This window comes from Pan paniscus, chromosome 2, assembly GCF_029289425.2.
Source record: "Pan paniscus chromosome 2, NHGRI_mPanPan1-v2.0_pri, whole genome shotgun sequence".
NCBI classification, from domain to species: domain Eukaryota; kingdom Metazoa; phylum Chordata; class Mammalia; order Primates; family Hominidae; genus Pan; species Pan paniscus.
Window position 1 is genome coordinate 127,386,523 of NC_085926.1, and position 16,379 is coordinate 127,402,901.

The window sequence follows — 16,379 nt, forward strand, 5'->3', positions numbered from 1 at the left end:
GGGCTTTGGAATGAGACAGTTGTGAGTTCCAACCCCAACCCAACACCAGAGTTCTGTGAGTTTGAGCTGGTTATTGAGTCTGAGTCACGATGTCTTCATGTATCAAATGGATAACATTGAGATAACATTCTGTAGCCACTGCCAAGAAGTCACAAAATTGTAATGTTATAATTCTTGAATGAACCTTGGAGATTATTCCAGTCCCAGGTTTTTAACTTCTTTTGGCTGATGGGACTCTTTGATAATCAGATGGAAGCTTTAGACCACTTTCTAGAAAGATGCAAATTCTTCATGTGTATGCAGAATTTCATGCATATAATTTTAGTCTGATTAGTCCAGTCTCTTCACTTTAGCCCTGCATAAAGACATAAACAATTGGCCAGGCACGGTGGCTCATGCCTATAATCCTACTGTAATCCTAAAGCTCTGGGAGCCTGAGTTGGGAAGATTGCTTAAGGCAGGAGTTTGAGACCAGCCTGGGCAACATAGTGAGACTCCCTAAAATCTGGCCTGGGTGACAGAGCTAGACTCTGTCTCTAAAAAAAAAAAAAAAAAGACAAGTCACGTGACCTGCCAAGGCCATGCAGCAGATTGGCCCAAAGACAAAACTAATTTCTTGCTTCATAGTCAGGTGTGCTGTACCATGGTAGTCGTGTGTGTGTGTGTGTGTGTGTGTGTGTGTGTGTGTGTGTGTGTGTGTGTGTGTGCATGTTTGAGTTCAAGTTCAGAATAATGTTTTAGGGAGACCTGTGAGGAGGGAGCCTGGAGAGCTGAACTGTTTCTGTCTCATCCTAGTGGCTGTTGAGGAATGTGGGTCAGTCCAGGGCCCAGTATAAGGCCCAGTAGGTACAGAAGAGCTATTGGGCCTCTGGTGCCTCTGGTGTTTATAAGCATAGCAGGGCTCTTTGACCTGCAACACCATTAGGGCACTTGAGGATGTCAGAGTGTGACCTATCAGTAGTGGCATTTGCACAGCACTTTGCAGAGTCCTGTCACACACATCTCATTTGATGCTCCCAACAACTCTCTGAAGCAGGCAGCAAGGGGACTCTTATCTCTGCTCAAAGATGAGAAAACAGACTTGGAGCAATTACAGGTGATGGTGGCAGAGGCAGGCCTAACCCAGGTCCTCTGACTGCAGAGTCTTTGTTCTTTCTAGTGTATCATGCTGCCTCTTCATGACACCTGTATAATGATTAAGAAGTCTTTTAGTCCTCAGAACTGGTTTTTTCCTCTTAGACCTGAAGATTGAGATACACTGAATTCCAGCTTTGCTCTTTAAGTCTGCTTGTTTCTGATTTCTCCTTTAAGTTTATTAAGTTTTTTTTGTTTTTTTTTTTTGAGATGAAGTCTCGCTCTGTCGCCCAGGCTGGAGTGCAGTGGCGCGATCTCGGCTCATGGCAACCTCCGACTCCCTGGTTCAAGTGATTCTCCTGCCTCAGCCTCCCGAGTAGCTGGGACTACAGGCGCGCGCCACCACGCCTAGCTAATTTTTGTATTTTCAGTAGAGACAGGGTTTCACCATGTTGGTCGGGCTGGTCTCAAACTCCTGACCTCGTGATCCACCCACCTCGGCCTCCCAAAGTGCTGGGATTACAGGCGTGAACCACCATGCCTGGCCCAAGTTTAATAAGTATTTAATGAGCAACCATGATATAAAAGTATGTAAGACATAGTTTTTTTGTTCAAGAAAAACAATATAATATGAAGAAATAATAGAAATAGCTAATTTTTTTTAAATTCTATTCCAGGCCCAGTTCTAAGCAACATAAGGGTTAGGGGTGCTACTGCCTGTGCAATAAAAAATCTGCATGTAATTTCTGAACCCCCCAAAACTTTACTATTAATAGCCTACTGTTGACCAGAAGCCTTACCTGTTACATAAACAGTTAACACATTTTTAATATTATATGTATTATATATTGTATTCTTAAAATAAGCTAGATAAAATGTTAATTGAGAAAAAAGAAAAAGATATTTACTCTTCATTAAATGGAAGTGGATCATCATAAAGGTCTTCATCTTCATTGTCTTCAGGTTGAATAGGCTGAGGAGGAGGAGGAGGAGGAGGAAGAGGGATTGGTGATGCTGTGCCAGGGAGACAGAGGCAAAAGAAAATTCACATGTAAAAGTGGACTCATGTAGTTAAAACTCATGTTGTTCAGGGGTCAACTGTATGTACACATGTACATACACTCATTTAATCTTCACACCAACCGTGAGGTAAATACTAATTGTATCCATTTTTCAAATAAGGAAATGAAAGCTCTTCAGTAGCTTGTTTGGGTCATGCAGCTGGTCAGTGAGATCTCTAGGAATTCTGATCCAGAGACTCTGAGCCCAAAGCTTATGCTTTTCATCACCATCACCTGCTACCTACCAGGATGAGGGAGGAGTGATGGAAATAGTAAGAGCAGTTTCTTTGTTTATTTAGTATTTGCAGCAATATCATATGGCTCACCCTAATATCTACTATTTCAGCTACTGTAAAAGGTACTTGGCCGGGTGTGGTGGCTCATGCTTGTGATCTCAGCACTTTGGGAAGCCAAGGCAGGTGGATCATGAGGTCAGGAGTTTGAGACAAGCCTGGCCAACACAGTGAAACCTCGTCTATACTAAATATATAAAAATTAGCTGGGCATGGTGGTGTGTGCCTGTAATCCCAACTACTTGGGAGGCTGAGGCAGGAGAATTGCTTGAACCTGGGAGGCGGAGATTGCAGTGAGCTGAGATTATGCCACTGCTCTCTGGCCTGGGTGACAGAGCTAGACTCCGTCTCAAAAAGGGCCAGTCGTGGTGACTCATGCCTGTAATCCCAGCACTTTGGGAGGCGGATCACCTGAGGTCAGGAGTTTGAGACCAGCCTGCCCAACATGGAGAAACCCCATCTCTACTAAAAATAGAAAAAATTAGCCGGGTGTGGTGGTGGGCACCTGTAGTCCCAGCTACTCGGGAGGTTGAGGCAGGATAATCGCTTGAACCCGGGAGTCGGAGGTTGCGGTGAGCCGAGATCGTGCCACTGCATTATAGCCTGGGCAACAGAGTGAGACTTAGTCTCAAAAAAAAGGTACTTTACAGATACTATCTTAGTTGACTCCCATAAAAAGACTCTGAGGAAGATACTGTTATTCTGTGTTTCAGATGAAGGCATTGAGGCTCAGAGAACAGTGACTTGCCCAAGGTCACCTTCCACTTGCCCTGTGAATAAAGTCTAAAAGTCCTTAAGATGTACAGAATGTGGCACATACTTACCTCTTAATCCTCATCTCTCACCAGAGTAGGTGAAGACCCCGTTATTTGCTGCCATGGTACCGTGATCCTCTTCCAAATGCTTATAAATGTGGAACAGTGTAATTAATAACAAATTACTTGTTATATGTTGCCTCTCTCCAGTCTGTTCCTTCATAAAGCCCAAGTAGTATGAAAATGCGAATCTGATCTATCACTCTTTGCTTAAAACCTTTCTTTGGCTTCCCATTGCTTTAGGATAAAGAGCAAGGCCTCTGCTGTGTCCCTGAGGTCCCAAGAGATCCTTCCACAACCCATCTCACCCTTCCCTCCGTTCCATGATGACTCCGCTCATTCCCTCAGACTTGCCAGGCTTTTCCTGCTTCAGGGCCTTTGCACATCTGTTCCATCCATGTGGATGGGTCTGTCTCCTCTCTACATCTGGCTAAGCTCTGCTCATCCTTTAGGTCTCCACTGAAGGATCTCATCCTTAGAGAAATGTTCCCTCATCTAAATTAGGTCCCCCAGGAGATGTTGACCAAAGGGTAGTTTCAGTCAGACAAAAGGAGTACATTTTTGAGATCTATTGCACAGCATGGTGACCATAGTTAATAATAGCGTATATTTCAAAACTGGCACAGGAATAGTTTTTTTTTTTTTTTTGAGATGGAGTCTCACTCTGTTGCCCAGGCTGGAGTGCAGTGGCGCGATCTCGGCTCACTGCAAGCCCCACCTCCTGGGTTCACTCCATTTTCCCACCTCAGCCTCCGGAGTAGCTGGGACTACAGGCGCCCGTCACCAGGCCGGCTAATTTTGTTTTTGTATTTTTAGTAGAGACGGGGTTTCACCGTGTTAGCCAGGATGGTCTCGATCTCCTGACCTCGTGATCCACCCGCCTCAGCCCTCCAAAGTGCTGGGATTACAGGTGTGAGCCACTGTTCCCGGCCAGGAATAGATTTTAAATGTTCTCACTATAAAAAAATAAGTATCTGCAGTGATGGATATGTTAATTAGCTTAATCATTCTTCAATGTGTATGTATATAAAATACCACATTGTACTTCATAAGTAGATATAATTATTATTTGTCAAAAATAAAAATTTAAGAAAAAAAGTAAATCAGGTTCCCCAGTTATTCTCTTTCATAGGATCCGTGTCTTACCATGTTGTATTTGTGTTAGATTAATTTGATGTGTACTTCTTACACTAGACTGAACTTTATGAAAGTAGGGATCATGTGTGTTTTAATCATTACTTAATCCCTAGCATAGAACATGACAGCTACATGTAGTAGGCTCCCAATACATCTTTGTTTACTCAGTGTCAGACAAAGCAGGTTTGGAACCCAAATATTCTGACTCCAAGGTCCTGCCTCCCAGTACTGATAAGAACTAGGAAAGAAGCTAACACTTATTAGGTACCTTAAAGAACTAGTTTTCTAAAGAATTCTCTCTGGGAAATGCTGGTTTAAGATAAATGTAAGACTTTCCATTTTACAAACACTTTTAGGCAAGCGCTTTGCTTCTGGATCAGCTGACAAAAGCGTTATTATCTGGACATCAAAACTGGAAGGCATTCTGAAGTACACGTAAGTAACTTAGGTGTACAGTATTATGAGTTTGATGCTTATTGAATAATTGCAGCAAAAGCCTCTTAGAAAAGATGTAGGAGAAAACTTTTTTCTCTTAAATTGAACTTGAAATTAAGTTGTGGGTGTGTGTGGTTGGTATAGGAAGGTTGAGTAGTGAATAAGTTAATGAATATTTCTTGGCCATTTACTGGTGTGGCCAGCACTGGGCTAGGTGCTTTCATGTAGCTCATCTCAGTTCATCTGACATTGTAGACTTTATCCCACCCCCAACCTGTCATCTTCCAGTGTCCCTGTCTCAGAGAATGGCCTTATATCCACCCAGTGTCAAATGTCAGAAACTTGGGGTCAGTGTGCTCCAGGCCTCCTCTTACTATTGGGGATCTGCTGTGTTCTTCCCCTGTTCCTCTACTAGTTGGTCCCTATTTACCCTGCAGATCTCAGACTCAAATGTCAGTTTCTTTGTAAGGACTTTCCTGCCTCTCTAGACTGGAACAGGTCTCTTTCGAGGCATTTCTCACAATTGCAGTTTTAGGTTTATTCTGGTGACTGATCAGTATTGCTCATCGGCCTGTAAGTTCCATAAGAACAGATACTGCATCTATTTTTTGTTTTGTTTTGTTTTGTTTTGAGACAGAGTCTTGCTCTGTTGCCCAGGCTGGAGTGCATTGGCACGATCTTGGCTCACTGCAAGCTCCACCTCCCAGGTTCACGCCATTCTCCTGCCTCAGCCTCCCGAGTAGCTGGGACTATAGGCGCCCACCACCACGCCCGGCTAATTTTTTGTATTTTTAGTAGAGATGGGGTTTCACCATGTTAGCTAGGATGGTCTCGATCTCCTGACTACATCTATTTTTTTTTTCTCACTGTTGTGTCCCTGATTCAATGCCTAGCCCATAATTGGTACTCACCAATTTTCCTTCCTTCCTTCTTTCCTTCCTTCCTTCCTTCCTTCCCTCCCTCCCTTCTTCCTTCCTTCCTTCCTTCCCTCCCTCCCTCCCTTCTTCCTTCCTTCCTTCCCTCCCTCCCTCCCTTCTTCCTTCCTTCCTTCCCTCCCTCCCTCCCTTCTTCCTTCCTTCCTTCCTTCCTTCCTTCCTTCCTTCCTTCCTTCCTTCCTTCCTTCCTTCCTTCCTTCCTTCCTTCCTTCCTTTTCAGTCTTGCTCTGTCTCCCAGGCTACAGTGCAGTGGTAACTAGCTCACTGCAACTACAACCTTCCAGGCTCAAATAATCTTCTTACTTCAGCTTCCCAAATAGCTGGAACTGCAGGTGCACACCACCACACCGGGCCAATTTTTAAATTTTTTTTTTTCTTGGTAGAGACAGGGTTTCACTTTGTTGCCCGTACTGGTCTTGAACTCGTGGGCTCAAGCAGTCCTCTCAAAGTACTGGGATTACAGATACGAGCCACTGCACCTGGCCTCTTTTCAATTGTGGTAAAATATACATGACATAAAATTTATCATATTAACTACTTTTTAAGTTTACAGTTTAATGTTAAATACATTTACATTGTTGTGCAACCAATCTCCCAAACTCTTTTATCCTGCTAAACTAAAATTCTATATCCTTCAAATACCTACTCACCCTTCTCTCCTACCCCCAGCCCCTGAAAACCAGCATTCTACTTTCTGTCTCTCTGAGTTTGACTGCTTTACATACCTCATATAAGTAGAGTCATACAATGTTTGTTCTTTTGTGGCTGGGTTATTTCATTTCACGTAATGTCCTCAAGGCTCATCTGTGTTGTAGCATGTGTCAGAATTTACTTTCTGTGTTGTAGCATGTGTCAGAATTTACTTCCTTTTTTTTCTTTTTTTCTTTTTTTTTTTTTTTATGAAGACGAGGTCTCACTATGACTCCTGAGCTCAAGCAATCCTTCTCCCTTGGCCACCCAAACTGCTGGGATTATAGGTGTGAGCCACTGGGCTCAGCTTCCTTCCTTTTTAAGTCTGAATATTATTCCATTGTATATATAGACCACATTTTCTTTATCCATTCATCTGTTGATGGACACTTGTGTTGCTTCTGCTTCTTAGCTATTATGAATAATGCTGCTATGAACATGGGTGTACAAATCAACAAACAATTTTTGAAGGAATGAATGAATGAGTGAAGTTGTAAGTAAAGTATTACCCACAAGTGAAGGACTAAAACTGGGGTTGAGACGCCTTGCATGGTACATGATTTGCTCAGCTTTCATTGTTGTCTAAGGATTTGTCATGTTTCCAGATCTTGGTCTGTGATGTCTTCATTGCACCTCCATCTTACATTTCTGGGCCTCCACAAAACAGTAAGAGTAACAGCCACAAATAAAGCACCTAAAGGCCAAGGTGGGAGGATTGATTGCTTGAGGCCAAGCGTTCAAAACCAACCTGGCCAAAAGTGAGTCCCCATCTCTACAAATAAGAAAACAGTGGGTGAGGAGAAGGAGAATTAATTCTTTAGGAGTAGGAGAATTAATTTCTGTGCTTTTTGTTGGTCACTTGCAGAAGAGCATGTGGTCTAAAGTCAGAGGTTGTGGGCTCATTATTAAAATCTTCAGTTGTAGCCACTGAAATCTTTGTGGTTTGCTGCATAGTAATCTACAGTTGTTTACTTCCCAGGCACAATGATGCTATACAATGTGTCTCCTACAATCCTATTACTCATCAACTGGCATCTTGTTCCTCCAGTGACTTTGGTACGTTCTGATTCCTGATGTCCTGTCCTGGAATAACTGAAAATCTGGGCTAAAAATGCTAAAATGCATTCAGAATATGGTGATTTTATCCTGAGAGAGTTAATACTACTTCTCTACCTTCAATGGCTGAGGGGAGGCTGACAGTTATTCTTTAAATTGTGTGGAAACCAAGACAGTGAATGGTGACCTTTACTCTGGTAAGACATCAGAGACTACAGGAAGGGCCCCAGCAAAGGAAATGGTAAGAAGATTGGGAGGGCACAGGCATAACTTGGTGTCGCTGCCTTTGGGAAGCCTTCCCTTGGTGTTGCTGCCTCTGGGAAGCCTTCCCTGACTCACCCTGGCAGAGACAGTGCAGTTGTCCTCACCTTTGTATTGACCCACATCTATGTTTATGTGAAATTCTTCACTGTTGCAGTTCTACTTCTTGTGCAGTTTGTCATCATTACTGGTTTAGGTGGCTGTAGCTGTCCTCCCTGAGGGGCTGAACACCTTGAGGAGTTCATCCTGGCCACGGTCCCGTGCCAGCATTACAGCACTGGTGTAGTACTGGCACAAAAGAGGTGTCAGTAAAATGTCTGTGGAGGGAGGAAGGGAGTGAAATTGGGCAGAGGCTTGTAGGTTATTTCCATTAATGGTTGATTCTGTTTTCAGCTCTATCAGTCTGTGTTCGTTGCTAGTGGATACAATGAAGTCACTAGATGAGGAGTCAGAGGCCTAATCCCTCTCGGTGTTCCAGTTCCCTTATCTAAAAGGAGCATGCTACTCACTGTGTCTCACTGATACGGTTCTGGTTCTGAGGTTCAAAAGAGAGAATGGAATTGAAAGCCAGTTGTATAAATACATGGAGAAAGGCCTGTCATTTGTTTAACATATTTTATAGCATTTTCTTCATGTGAAGCACTGGTCTGTGTGCTTACACTGGAATATTAAAAAGGCAAAATAGAATCCCTACCCTCAAGGAGCTTGTGGTCTTAGGAGAAGGTGGGATTAAAAAATATATAATATTAAGTACTAGTATTTATTGAATGCTTGCAGTGTGCTAGGCACTGTTCTAAGGATTAGAAATGAATTTCTATTTGAGCTTTATGACAGCCCCTGAGGTGTCAGGTATTATTCTCATTCCCACCCTACTGATGAAAAAGAGGTAGAGGTCCCTTAGCTAGTAAGTGGAGGAACCAGGGCTTGGACTTTAGACCAGGTGATTGCATACAGAGCCTGCTCTGCTAAGCACTGCTGAAGGAGGCCCAGGAGGAAGGAGTTTCTTCCAGCTTGGGGCTCCAGGCAGGCTTAGTGGAACACAGATAACATGTGCACACGTCAAAATGTTTGGAGGAAGCATTCTGGACCAGGGGAAAGGCAAAAAATAACTTGTTTGATGTTGCACTTGGCCATGTATTTGTGCACTGGAGTTACCTTCTTGATTGTACTTCGCAACTTGGCAAATAGAAGAATTTGCTTATGTTGTCTAGACATACACTTGCTATGAGGCACTGAGCCAGGGCATCTGGGACAAGGGGGAGCAAGCCTTAGGTGACCAGTGTGCCATGGGAGAGGCACAGCTCAGATAGAGTCATGTGTTGTGATTGAGACCTATGAAAGAAAACTAGATTTTCAGAAAGCATCATTGTTATTTTAAATGCTAGGTTATACTCTAGTTGCAGTGTCAAAGTTATAAACAATGAAACTGTCATTTCTTTGAGAGTCAAATCCCTGAAAAGTTGGCTAGAACTTTACCAATCTATCTTATTTTTCTTCTGAAAGAATGATAGATTCATAGTAAGTTACAAAGATGGTACCAAGAAGTCTATGTACTTTTCATCCAGTTTCCCCCAGTGGATCCATCTTATGTAACTATTATACAATATCAAGACCAGGAAACTGAGACTGGCACAAAGTGTGTATATTATATAGTTCTGTTGTTTTATCGCATGTGTAGATTACCACCAGCGTGACACAGAACTAAGCCATCACCATACAGTTACCACTTAGTGTCATATCTACTCACCTTACCTCCAGTTATCTCCAAACCCTGGTAACCACAAATCTGTTCTCCATTTCTATAATTTTGTCATTCAAGAATGTTATATAAATGGAATTGTACAGTATATGACCTTTTGAGATTATGTTTTTTCATTCAGCATAAAATCCTGGAGATCCATCTAAGTTGTTGTATGTTTCAATTATTTGTTCCTTTTTATTGCTGGGTAGTATTCCAACCAATCCATCTTCTTTTATATTATTGTGCATTGAAGGGTTGTGGTCTCCTGAACAGAAGTCTGTCTCCAAACACAAATCAAGCAGCAAGATCATCTGCTGCAGGTAAGTGCAGCTCTGACGATAAGATTTATGTTCCTTCATCTTCCACACAGACTCTCAAAATCCAATTATTTCATGCAGCAGAGAAGGTCTTGTGTTAGGTAGTTGGTTTAGGCCCCTGTATTTCCTTTTTTCTTCTTTTTTCGTCTCCTCGATGGGAAAGACTTGTGCCTTTGATCATGAAGCAAAAGAGAACTACAAGTTGCCTTCATGCAGTTACCTAGCAACAAGCCTCAACATCCAGCTATACTGAGTGGAGGCTTGTTGAAAATGTGAGGCTGTCATTGTCTAGGCAGCATGTGTGGGGAAGAAAGCTTTCCCTCCCACACTTTGATGCTAGACCTGAACTAGAATCCAGAATCTCTCATTGACAGGCCATGTGACCTCAGGAAAGTTACTAAATCTTTCTGAGCTGGAGCTTTACGTTCCTCATCTGACAGATAGGGATAAAAATACTGACTTGACGAGATTGTTGTGAAATGCACACAAACTCAATGAGTGTAAAGCGTGCAGGACAGTACCTGGTGTACAGTAGACACTCTAAATGGTAGCTATTCTTGCTGTTCAGCTTCTAGGAGTATATCCCTTCCATTCAGCATCTGTTGAGCACCGTCTACAAAGCAAGCACTGTTCTAGGGGTTGGAAGACACCAAGTCTGTTCTTAAGGTGCTCTTTAAGTGGGAGGGGATTGAGATGGAGAGTGGGAAGTGGTGGCTGGCCCAGAGATGTAGGCACAAGCTAAGGGCTGTCATAGAGGTATGTACAGAGGGCTGGGGGAGCTCAGAAAAAGGCACCAAATGGTGCCTTCACTTCTCACTGTTTATTACAGAACTAAATAGCATTTTAAGTTTGATCCTCTGACTTTATGTCAGGACCGGCAATAATGAAACCATATCCCAGCTGTTGCTGCCTCATCAGACTTTTATTTCAAACCAAGGCATCATCCTCACTAGTTTTACCTTCTGTGGGGTGCTTCCCCTATCCCCATGCCTTTTGTTGGTTGTGTACACAGCTGGACAAATGATGGTCAGTACCTGGCGCTGGGGATGTTCAATGGGATCATCAGCATACGGAACAAAAATGGCGAGGAGAAAGTAAAGATCGAGCGGCCGGGGGGCTCCCTCTCGCCAATATGGTCCATCTGCTGGAACCCTTCAAGGTACTCTTAAAGTTATCCTCCTTCTAGAACAAACACCATCATGAAGAAGGGCTTTTTGTCTTCCTGAGGTCTCCCTACATTCAAAGGCTTCTCGCCTCACTTGAATAGTCTGTTTTAGAACCTGTCCCATTTGTATGGATTTTTTTTTTAACAGTCCCGCTACCTGAGAATGTATGGAATTTATTAAGAGCCTCCTCAAAAGTTGAGTTTAGGAATGAATCCTGGACATTTTAGCAAAGCAGATGAGCTATTTAGGACAGGCCAAAGTGTGTGTGTGGCGTGTGTGTCTGCGCACATGTGCATGCACACATATGTGTACGTGTACATGTACATGAGTGTGTGTGTGTGTGTGTGTGTGTGGTGTGTGAGTGATGCAGCAGGACCATTTCCTTATGAATCAATAGTGGAGCTCTTTGCTGTGGCTTTATTTTTGCCTTTCCTTTTTTAGTTCTTCCCTCCAAGTTTGGGCAGAATATGTGCCCACCTGTTAATAAATAGCTTTTTCATGAGCCTTTTTTTGCCCTTGTCAGAAAGTCAAAATTAAGTCTACAGACGTCCCTAAAGCCTAGAGATACACAAACAATTGGCACCTACCTTCTTAAATTTTATACACACTTTGCTTTCTATGTCCATGTGACTTTGAGAGTAAACTAATTATATGCTCTTTTTTTTTTTTTTTTTTTTTTTTTGAGATGGAGTCTCGCTCGGTTGCCCAGCCTGGAGTGCAGTGGCACAATCTCGGCTCACTGCAACCTCCACCTGTCGGGTTCACGCAGTTCTCCTGTCTCAGCCTCCTGAGTAGCTGGGATTACAGGTGCCTGCCACCATGCCTGGCTAATTTTTTGTTGCCACCACACCTGGCTAACTTTTTGTATTTTTAGTAGAGACGGTTTCACCATGTTGGCCAGGCTGGTCTTGAACTTCTGACCTCAGGTTATCCACCCACCTCAGCCTCCCAAAGTGCTGAGATTACAGGTGTGAGCCACTGTGCCTGACCCTATATGCTCTTTATATATCCTATAATATTATTAAACCATCAGTATCCTTTACAGAGTCCTCTGAGGGTAAATGAAAGGTCCTACTTGTTTACCAGCTCAATGTCATTTTACAGATGGTTGCCTACTTGATTTAGAAGGTTGTTTGGAAGGTTATTATGCTTCTTCCTGAATAATTTTTTTTGGCCCATGCTGTACCATGCATGTCTAATGCTGTCAAAGGCCATTAGCCTGCCCCAGAGTTCCTGCTGTTTGATTTGTGGCTGCAGAGGACTTGGTGGCTCTAGGCTACCATTTTTAATTCATGAGAAGCAGGAGGCCCTGTATACCTGGTGGCTGTCCTCCTCCAGGTAGGGTTCAGAGGCTCCTTTTATTTTTTATTTTTATTCTTTTTTTTTTTTTTTTTTTTTGAGACGGGGTCTCACTCTGTTACCCAGGCTGCAGTGCAGTAATGCGATCTTGGCTCACTGCAACCTCCGCCTCCCAGGTTCAAGCAATCCTCTCACCTCAGCCTCCCAAGTAGCTTGGATCACAGGCACATGCCACTACACCTGTCTAATTTTTTGTATTTTTGGTAGAGACAGGGTTTCACCATGTTGGCCAGGCTGGTCTTGAACTCCTGATCTCGAGCGATTCACTTGCCTCGGCCTCCTGAAGTGCTGGGATTACAGGCGTGAGTCACTGCACCCGGCCCCCAGGGGCTCCTTGACAGGATTTTAAATTATAGTTTTAGTGTAGTTCTAGGCAATGTAATTTTGAACAACTACTTACTGTCTACAGCCGATGGGAGAGTTTCTGGATGAACAGAGAGAATGAGGATGCCGAGGATGTCATTGTCAACAGATATATTCAGGAAATCCCTTCCACTCTGAAGTCAGCAGTGTACAGTAGTCAGGGTAGTGAGGCAGAGGAGGAAGAACCAGAGGAAGAAGACGACAGTCCCAGGGACGACAACTTGTGAGTGTGTCCCAATGAGTGGGAACCCTTCTGTTAAGGGCCCAGGCCCCACACAGACTTGCCAGGACAGATGTTAAGCTCTTTGGCCAAGGGAGTGCAGGGACTAGGGGGAACTGTGGGTGAAAGCGCCTTCAAAAAAAGGAGACATACCCTTAAAACTTGTGTGTGGGTATAAAGTGATCCTGTGAGAAACTATAGGAAATACTGAAAAGACTAAAGGAGAAAGTTCAACTTTTCTGATAAAACCCCATCCCCTGAGGAAATCACTGTTAGCAATCTAGTGTGTTTCTCCTCAGTCTTTTCGTGTGTTCATATAATTAACTAAGTCATATTCTGCTTTTTTTTTCACTTAACATTATAGTATGAACCCTTTCCAGTAACATTACAAATCCTTCGAAGAACATGATTTTTAATGGCTGAAAAGTGTGCCCTTTTGTGGATGCCCCATCACTCGACACTTCCTCTATTACTGGACACGTTTCTTAGCCTGTTCCCACACTATCCCTTACCTTACCTTGCATTTTCTAGGATGTATATCAGAGAGGAAGCCCTTACCTTAGCCACAGTCTTCACTCCCAAATCCTGGCTGTCTAGTCATTCTTCTCTTCAGTTGAGATTGCCTGTAGGGAAAACATGGGCAGGCCAGAGTGGGGAAAGCTGGGGTAGCCAGGATATCTCAGTTTGGCAGTGGAGATCTAGCTTGAGACTTTCCAAACTGTTTTCCATAGTACCTGAGTTTCCTTGGAAGAATCCCACCCTGAGGTCATGGGGGCTGGGAAGTGGGGACCAGTAAAGGAGGAAGGTATGGCTTTGGGTCCCCATCTCAGTGCCTTTGATTGTTTCAACGTGAGTTTTTGTTTCATAAAGAATCCTACTGCCCCAGGAGGTAAAAGGGGGTTGAAAATCACTGATCCATCTCACAGGGACTGAGCCCAGCCCAGAGCCATATGTGGCCTCCCCAAGAGGGCTCACTGGTGGGCTGGGCTCCTGGATTGTGTTTGGACTTTGGACATCAGTGCCAGTCACACAAAGGTCATCTGCAGGCTCCCTCATTAACATCCCTCTCGGTCTTTGTCTCTTTTCCCTTAGTTTTGGGTTAGTGCCTATGACATTTGCCACTCTTGGCTGGGTTTTACAAACAAGGCTTTACCTTGCCTGCCTACATATCCAGTGGTGCTACCAGATTACCACAAGACACTGGGATCAGAAAAGCTGGAATTAATAAACAAAGAGGCAACATTAGATGGATTAAAACCCAGCCTCAAGGGCTAGGAATGCTTTTCTTTTTTGTGTGTGTGACAGAGTCTGGCTCTGTCACCTGGGCTGGAGTGCAGTGGCACGATCTCGGCTCACTGCAACTTCCGCCTCCCGGGTTCTAAGCGATTCTTGTGCCTCAGCCTCTGGAATAGCTGGGATTACAGGCACGCGACACCACACCGAACTAATTTTGCATTTTCAGTAAAGATAGGGTTTCCCCATGTTGGCCAGGCTGGTCTAGAACTCCTGACCTCAGGTGATCCACCTGCCTCAACCTCCCAAAGTGCTGGAATTACAAGCGTGAGCCATCACGGGCTGCCGCTTTTCTCTTGAACTAGATTCCCAGGTAGCTTGCTCTCCAGCCTCAGGCAAGGGAGTTTGTCCTGTGTGCTGGTCCTACAGTCCCAGCCCCACAGCACTGATCCCCATAGGTTCTCAGTTTCAAAGACAGTTGTTTGTTTTCAGAGAGCCCATTGCTCTTTTTTGAAAATTAGATTCAGTCAGAAACCATTTCACCTGTGCAAGGACCCCCGCCTGCAGGAGAACCTATTTTTAGGTGTTAATTTTCTTTCTTCAGGAAGAGCAAGCAAGTTTCCCTTCTATTAAAAAATGCCTTTGTGCTGCAAGAGATGTTTCTCTGCCATCTCCCCACATTTTCTAGTATGTAAGAGAAAAGCAGTCTCAATATTGCAGCCTTGCCTATCTTAGTGTTGCTCCCCAGTAAGCTCTGAAATGAAAGGTTTATCTTCTTCAGCTGTAGCAGTGTCCCCAGCACCATAAGGTCATAGCAGGGGACTCAGTGAAACAGCAGATCCCAGGAAGGCTGAACCTCAACTCTGCTTCATCCCGTAAGACTGATTGATGGGTTGGGCCAAATTATAACTTTTGGCTTCAGTAAAGCTGTACAACATTTGGCAACCTGAGGCCAGGGCTTTCTTGTTCCTGTTGTTTAAGCCCTTAGAGCTATACTCATCAGCAGGCTGTGGCCCTTCATAACCTCTTTTATCTTCTGTTGATTAGAGAGGAACGTAATGACATCCTGGCTGTGGCTGACTGGGGACAGAAAGTTTCCTTCTACCAACTGAGTGGAAAACAGGTATGTAGCCCTGTACAAATCCAATTGCAGTCATGCCTGTTATATTTTCATTTTCTGAGATTCTATTACTATTAATTATACATTATCATTGTTAGTTCCTGCTTATTGAGCATTTGCTGTGATACCAGATACTGTGCTCACTGCTTTGCATACTTTATCCTATTTTATTCTTATAAAACCCAATGAAGTGGGTACTACTTTCCTTATCAACTTTTTAGAAATGAGTAAACCAGAACTCAGAGCAGTGAAATTATATGCCCAAGATCTCACACAGCTAGTAAATGGTGGAGCCTAGGAGTTAAACCCAGGTTGGTTTGACTTTAGCTCTTAATTTTGACCTTACTTTCCTCTATTCGCTTTCTTTCATTCAACCAGTATTTATGAGTACCCACTCAGGAAAGCCCTTTCATAAAGGAGCTGCTGACATAGAGCTGGGAAAGTGATAGCCTCTACCTGCAAGAGCTCACAGGCTGGCGGAGATACACTTGATAGCAAAGAGCCCCTGTGTGGTGTGGTATGTGACACAATAGAAAGCTGTACAGATAGACAGCTTTTTGGGCACAAAAGAGGGTAACATCACTACTTGGTAGAGATGGGAGGTCTTGTTAGAGGTTATCTTTGAGCAGGCCATCTTTGAGTTAGGCTAAGGACATTGGGAATGGTGTTTCAGGCAGAAAAAAAAATAGCATGTATCAAGGCAGGAAGGAATGAAAATATATGACAGTTCAGAGAATGGTGAGTTGTACAGGGTGACTGCATCTCAGAGTTTGTGACCTGAAAACAGAGCTGAAGAGGAACATGGGGGTATGATTTTTTATTTTTTATTTATTTATTTATTTTTAATTTTTTTTCGAGATGGAGTCTCACTCTGTGGCCCAGGCTGGAGTGCAGTGGCTCAGTCTTGGCTCACTGCAAGCTCCGCCTCCTGGGTTCACGCCATTATCCTACCTCAGCCTCCTGAGTAGCTGGGACTACAGGCACCCACCACCACGCCTGGCTAATATTTTTTGTATTTTTAGTAGAGACGGGGTTTCACTGTGTTAGCCAGGATGGTCTCAATCTCCTGACCTCGTGATCCGCCCGCCTCAGCCTCCCAAAGT

The 16,379-nt window shown here is 43.7% G+C and overlaps 1 protein-coding gene across 14 annotated transcripts in view; it reads left to right on the plus strand.

The window, feature by feature from the left end:
- Nucleotides 1-16,379, plus strand: part of IFT122 (intraflagellar transport 122) — an 80,522-nt gene that overhangs the window by 13,986 nt on the left and 50,157 nt on the right. For 6 of the 14 annotated variants that reach the window (XR_008624880.1, XR_008624881.1, XM_034957316.3 and 3 more), the window contains exons 4-9: nt 4,737-4,815; nt 7,420-7,496; nt 9,752-9,818; nt 10,828-10,974; nt 12,750-12,926; nt 15,204-15,279. Coding sequence is in view for 12 of the 14 variants with exons in the window: in XM_034957316.3 (XP_034813207.2) it covers nt 4,737-4,815; nt 7,420-7,496; nt 9,752-9,818; nt 10,828-10,974; nt 12,750-12,926; nt 15,204-15,279 (623 nt within the window). In the remaining 2 variants the exon portion in view is untranslated. Of the gene's footprint in view, nt 1-4,736; nt 4,816-7,045; nt 7,199-7,419; nt 7,497-9,751; nt 9,819-10,827; nt 10,975-12,749; nt 12,927-15,203; nt 15,280-16,379 lie in introns of all 14 variants that reach the window. The other 8 variants (XM_034957320.3, XM_003829424.5, XM_055110432.2 and 5 more) reach the window with 5 other exon arrangements.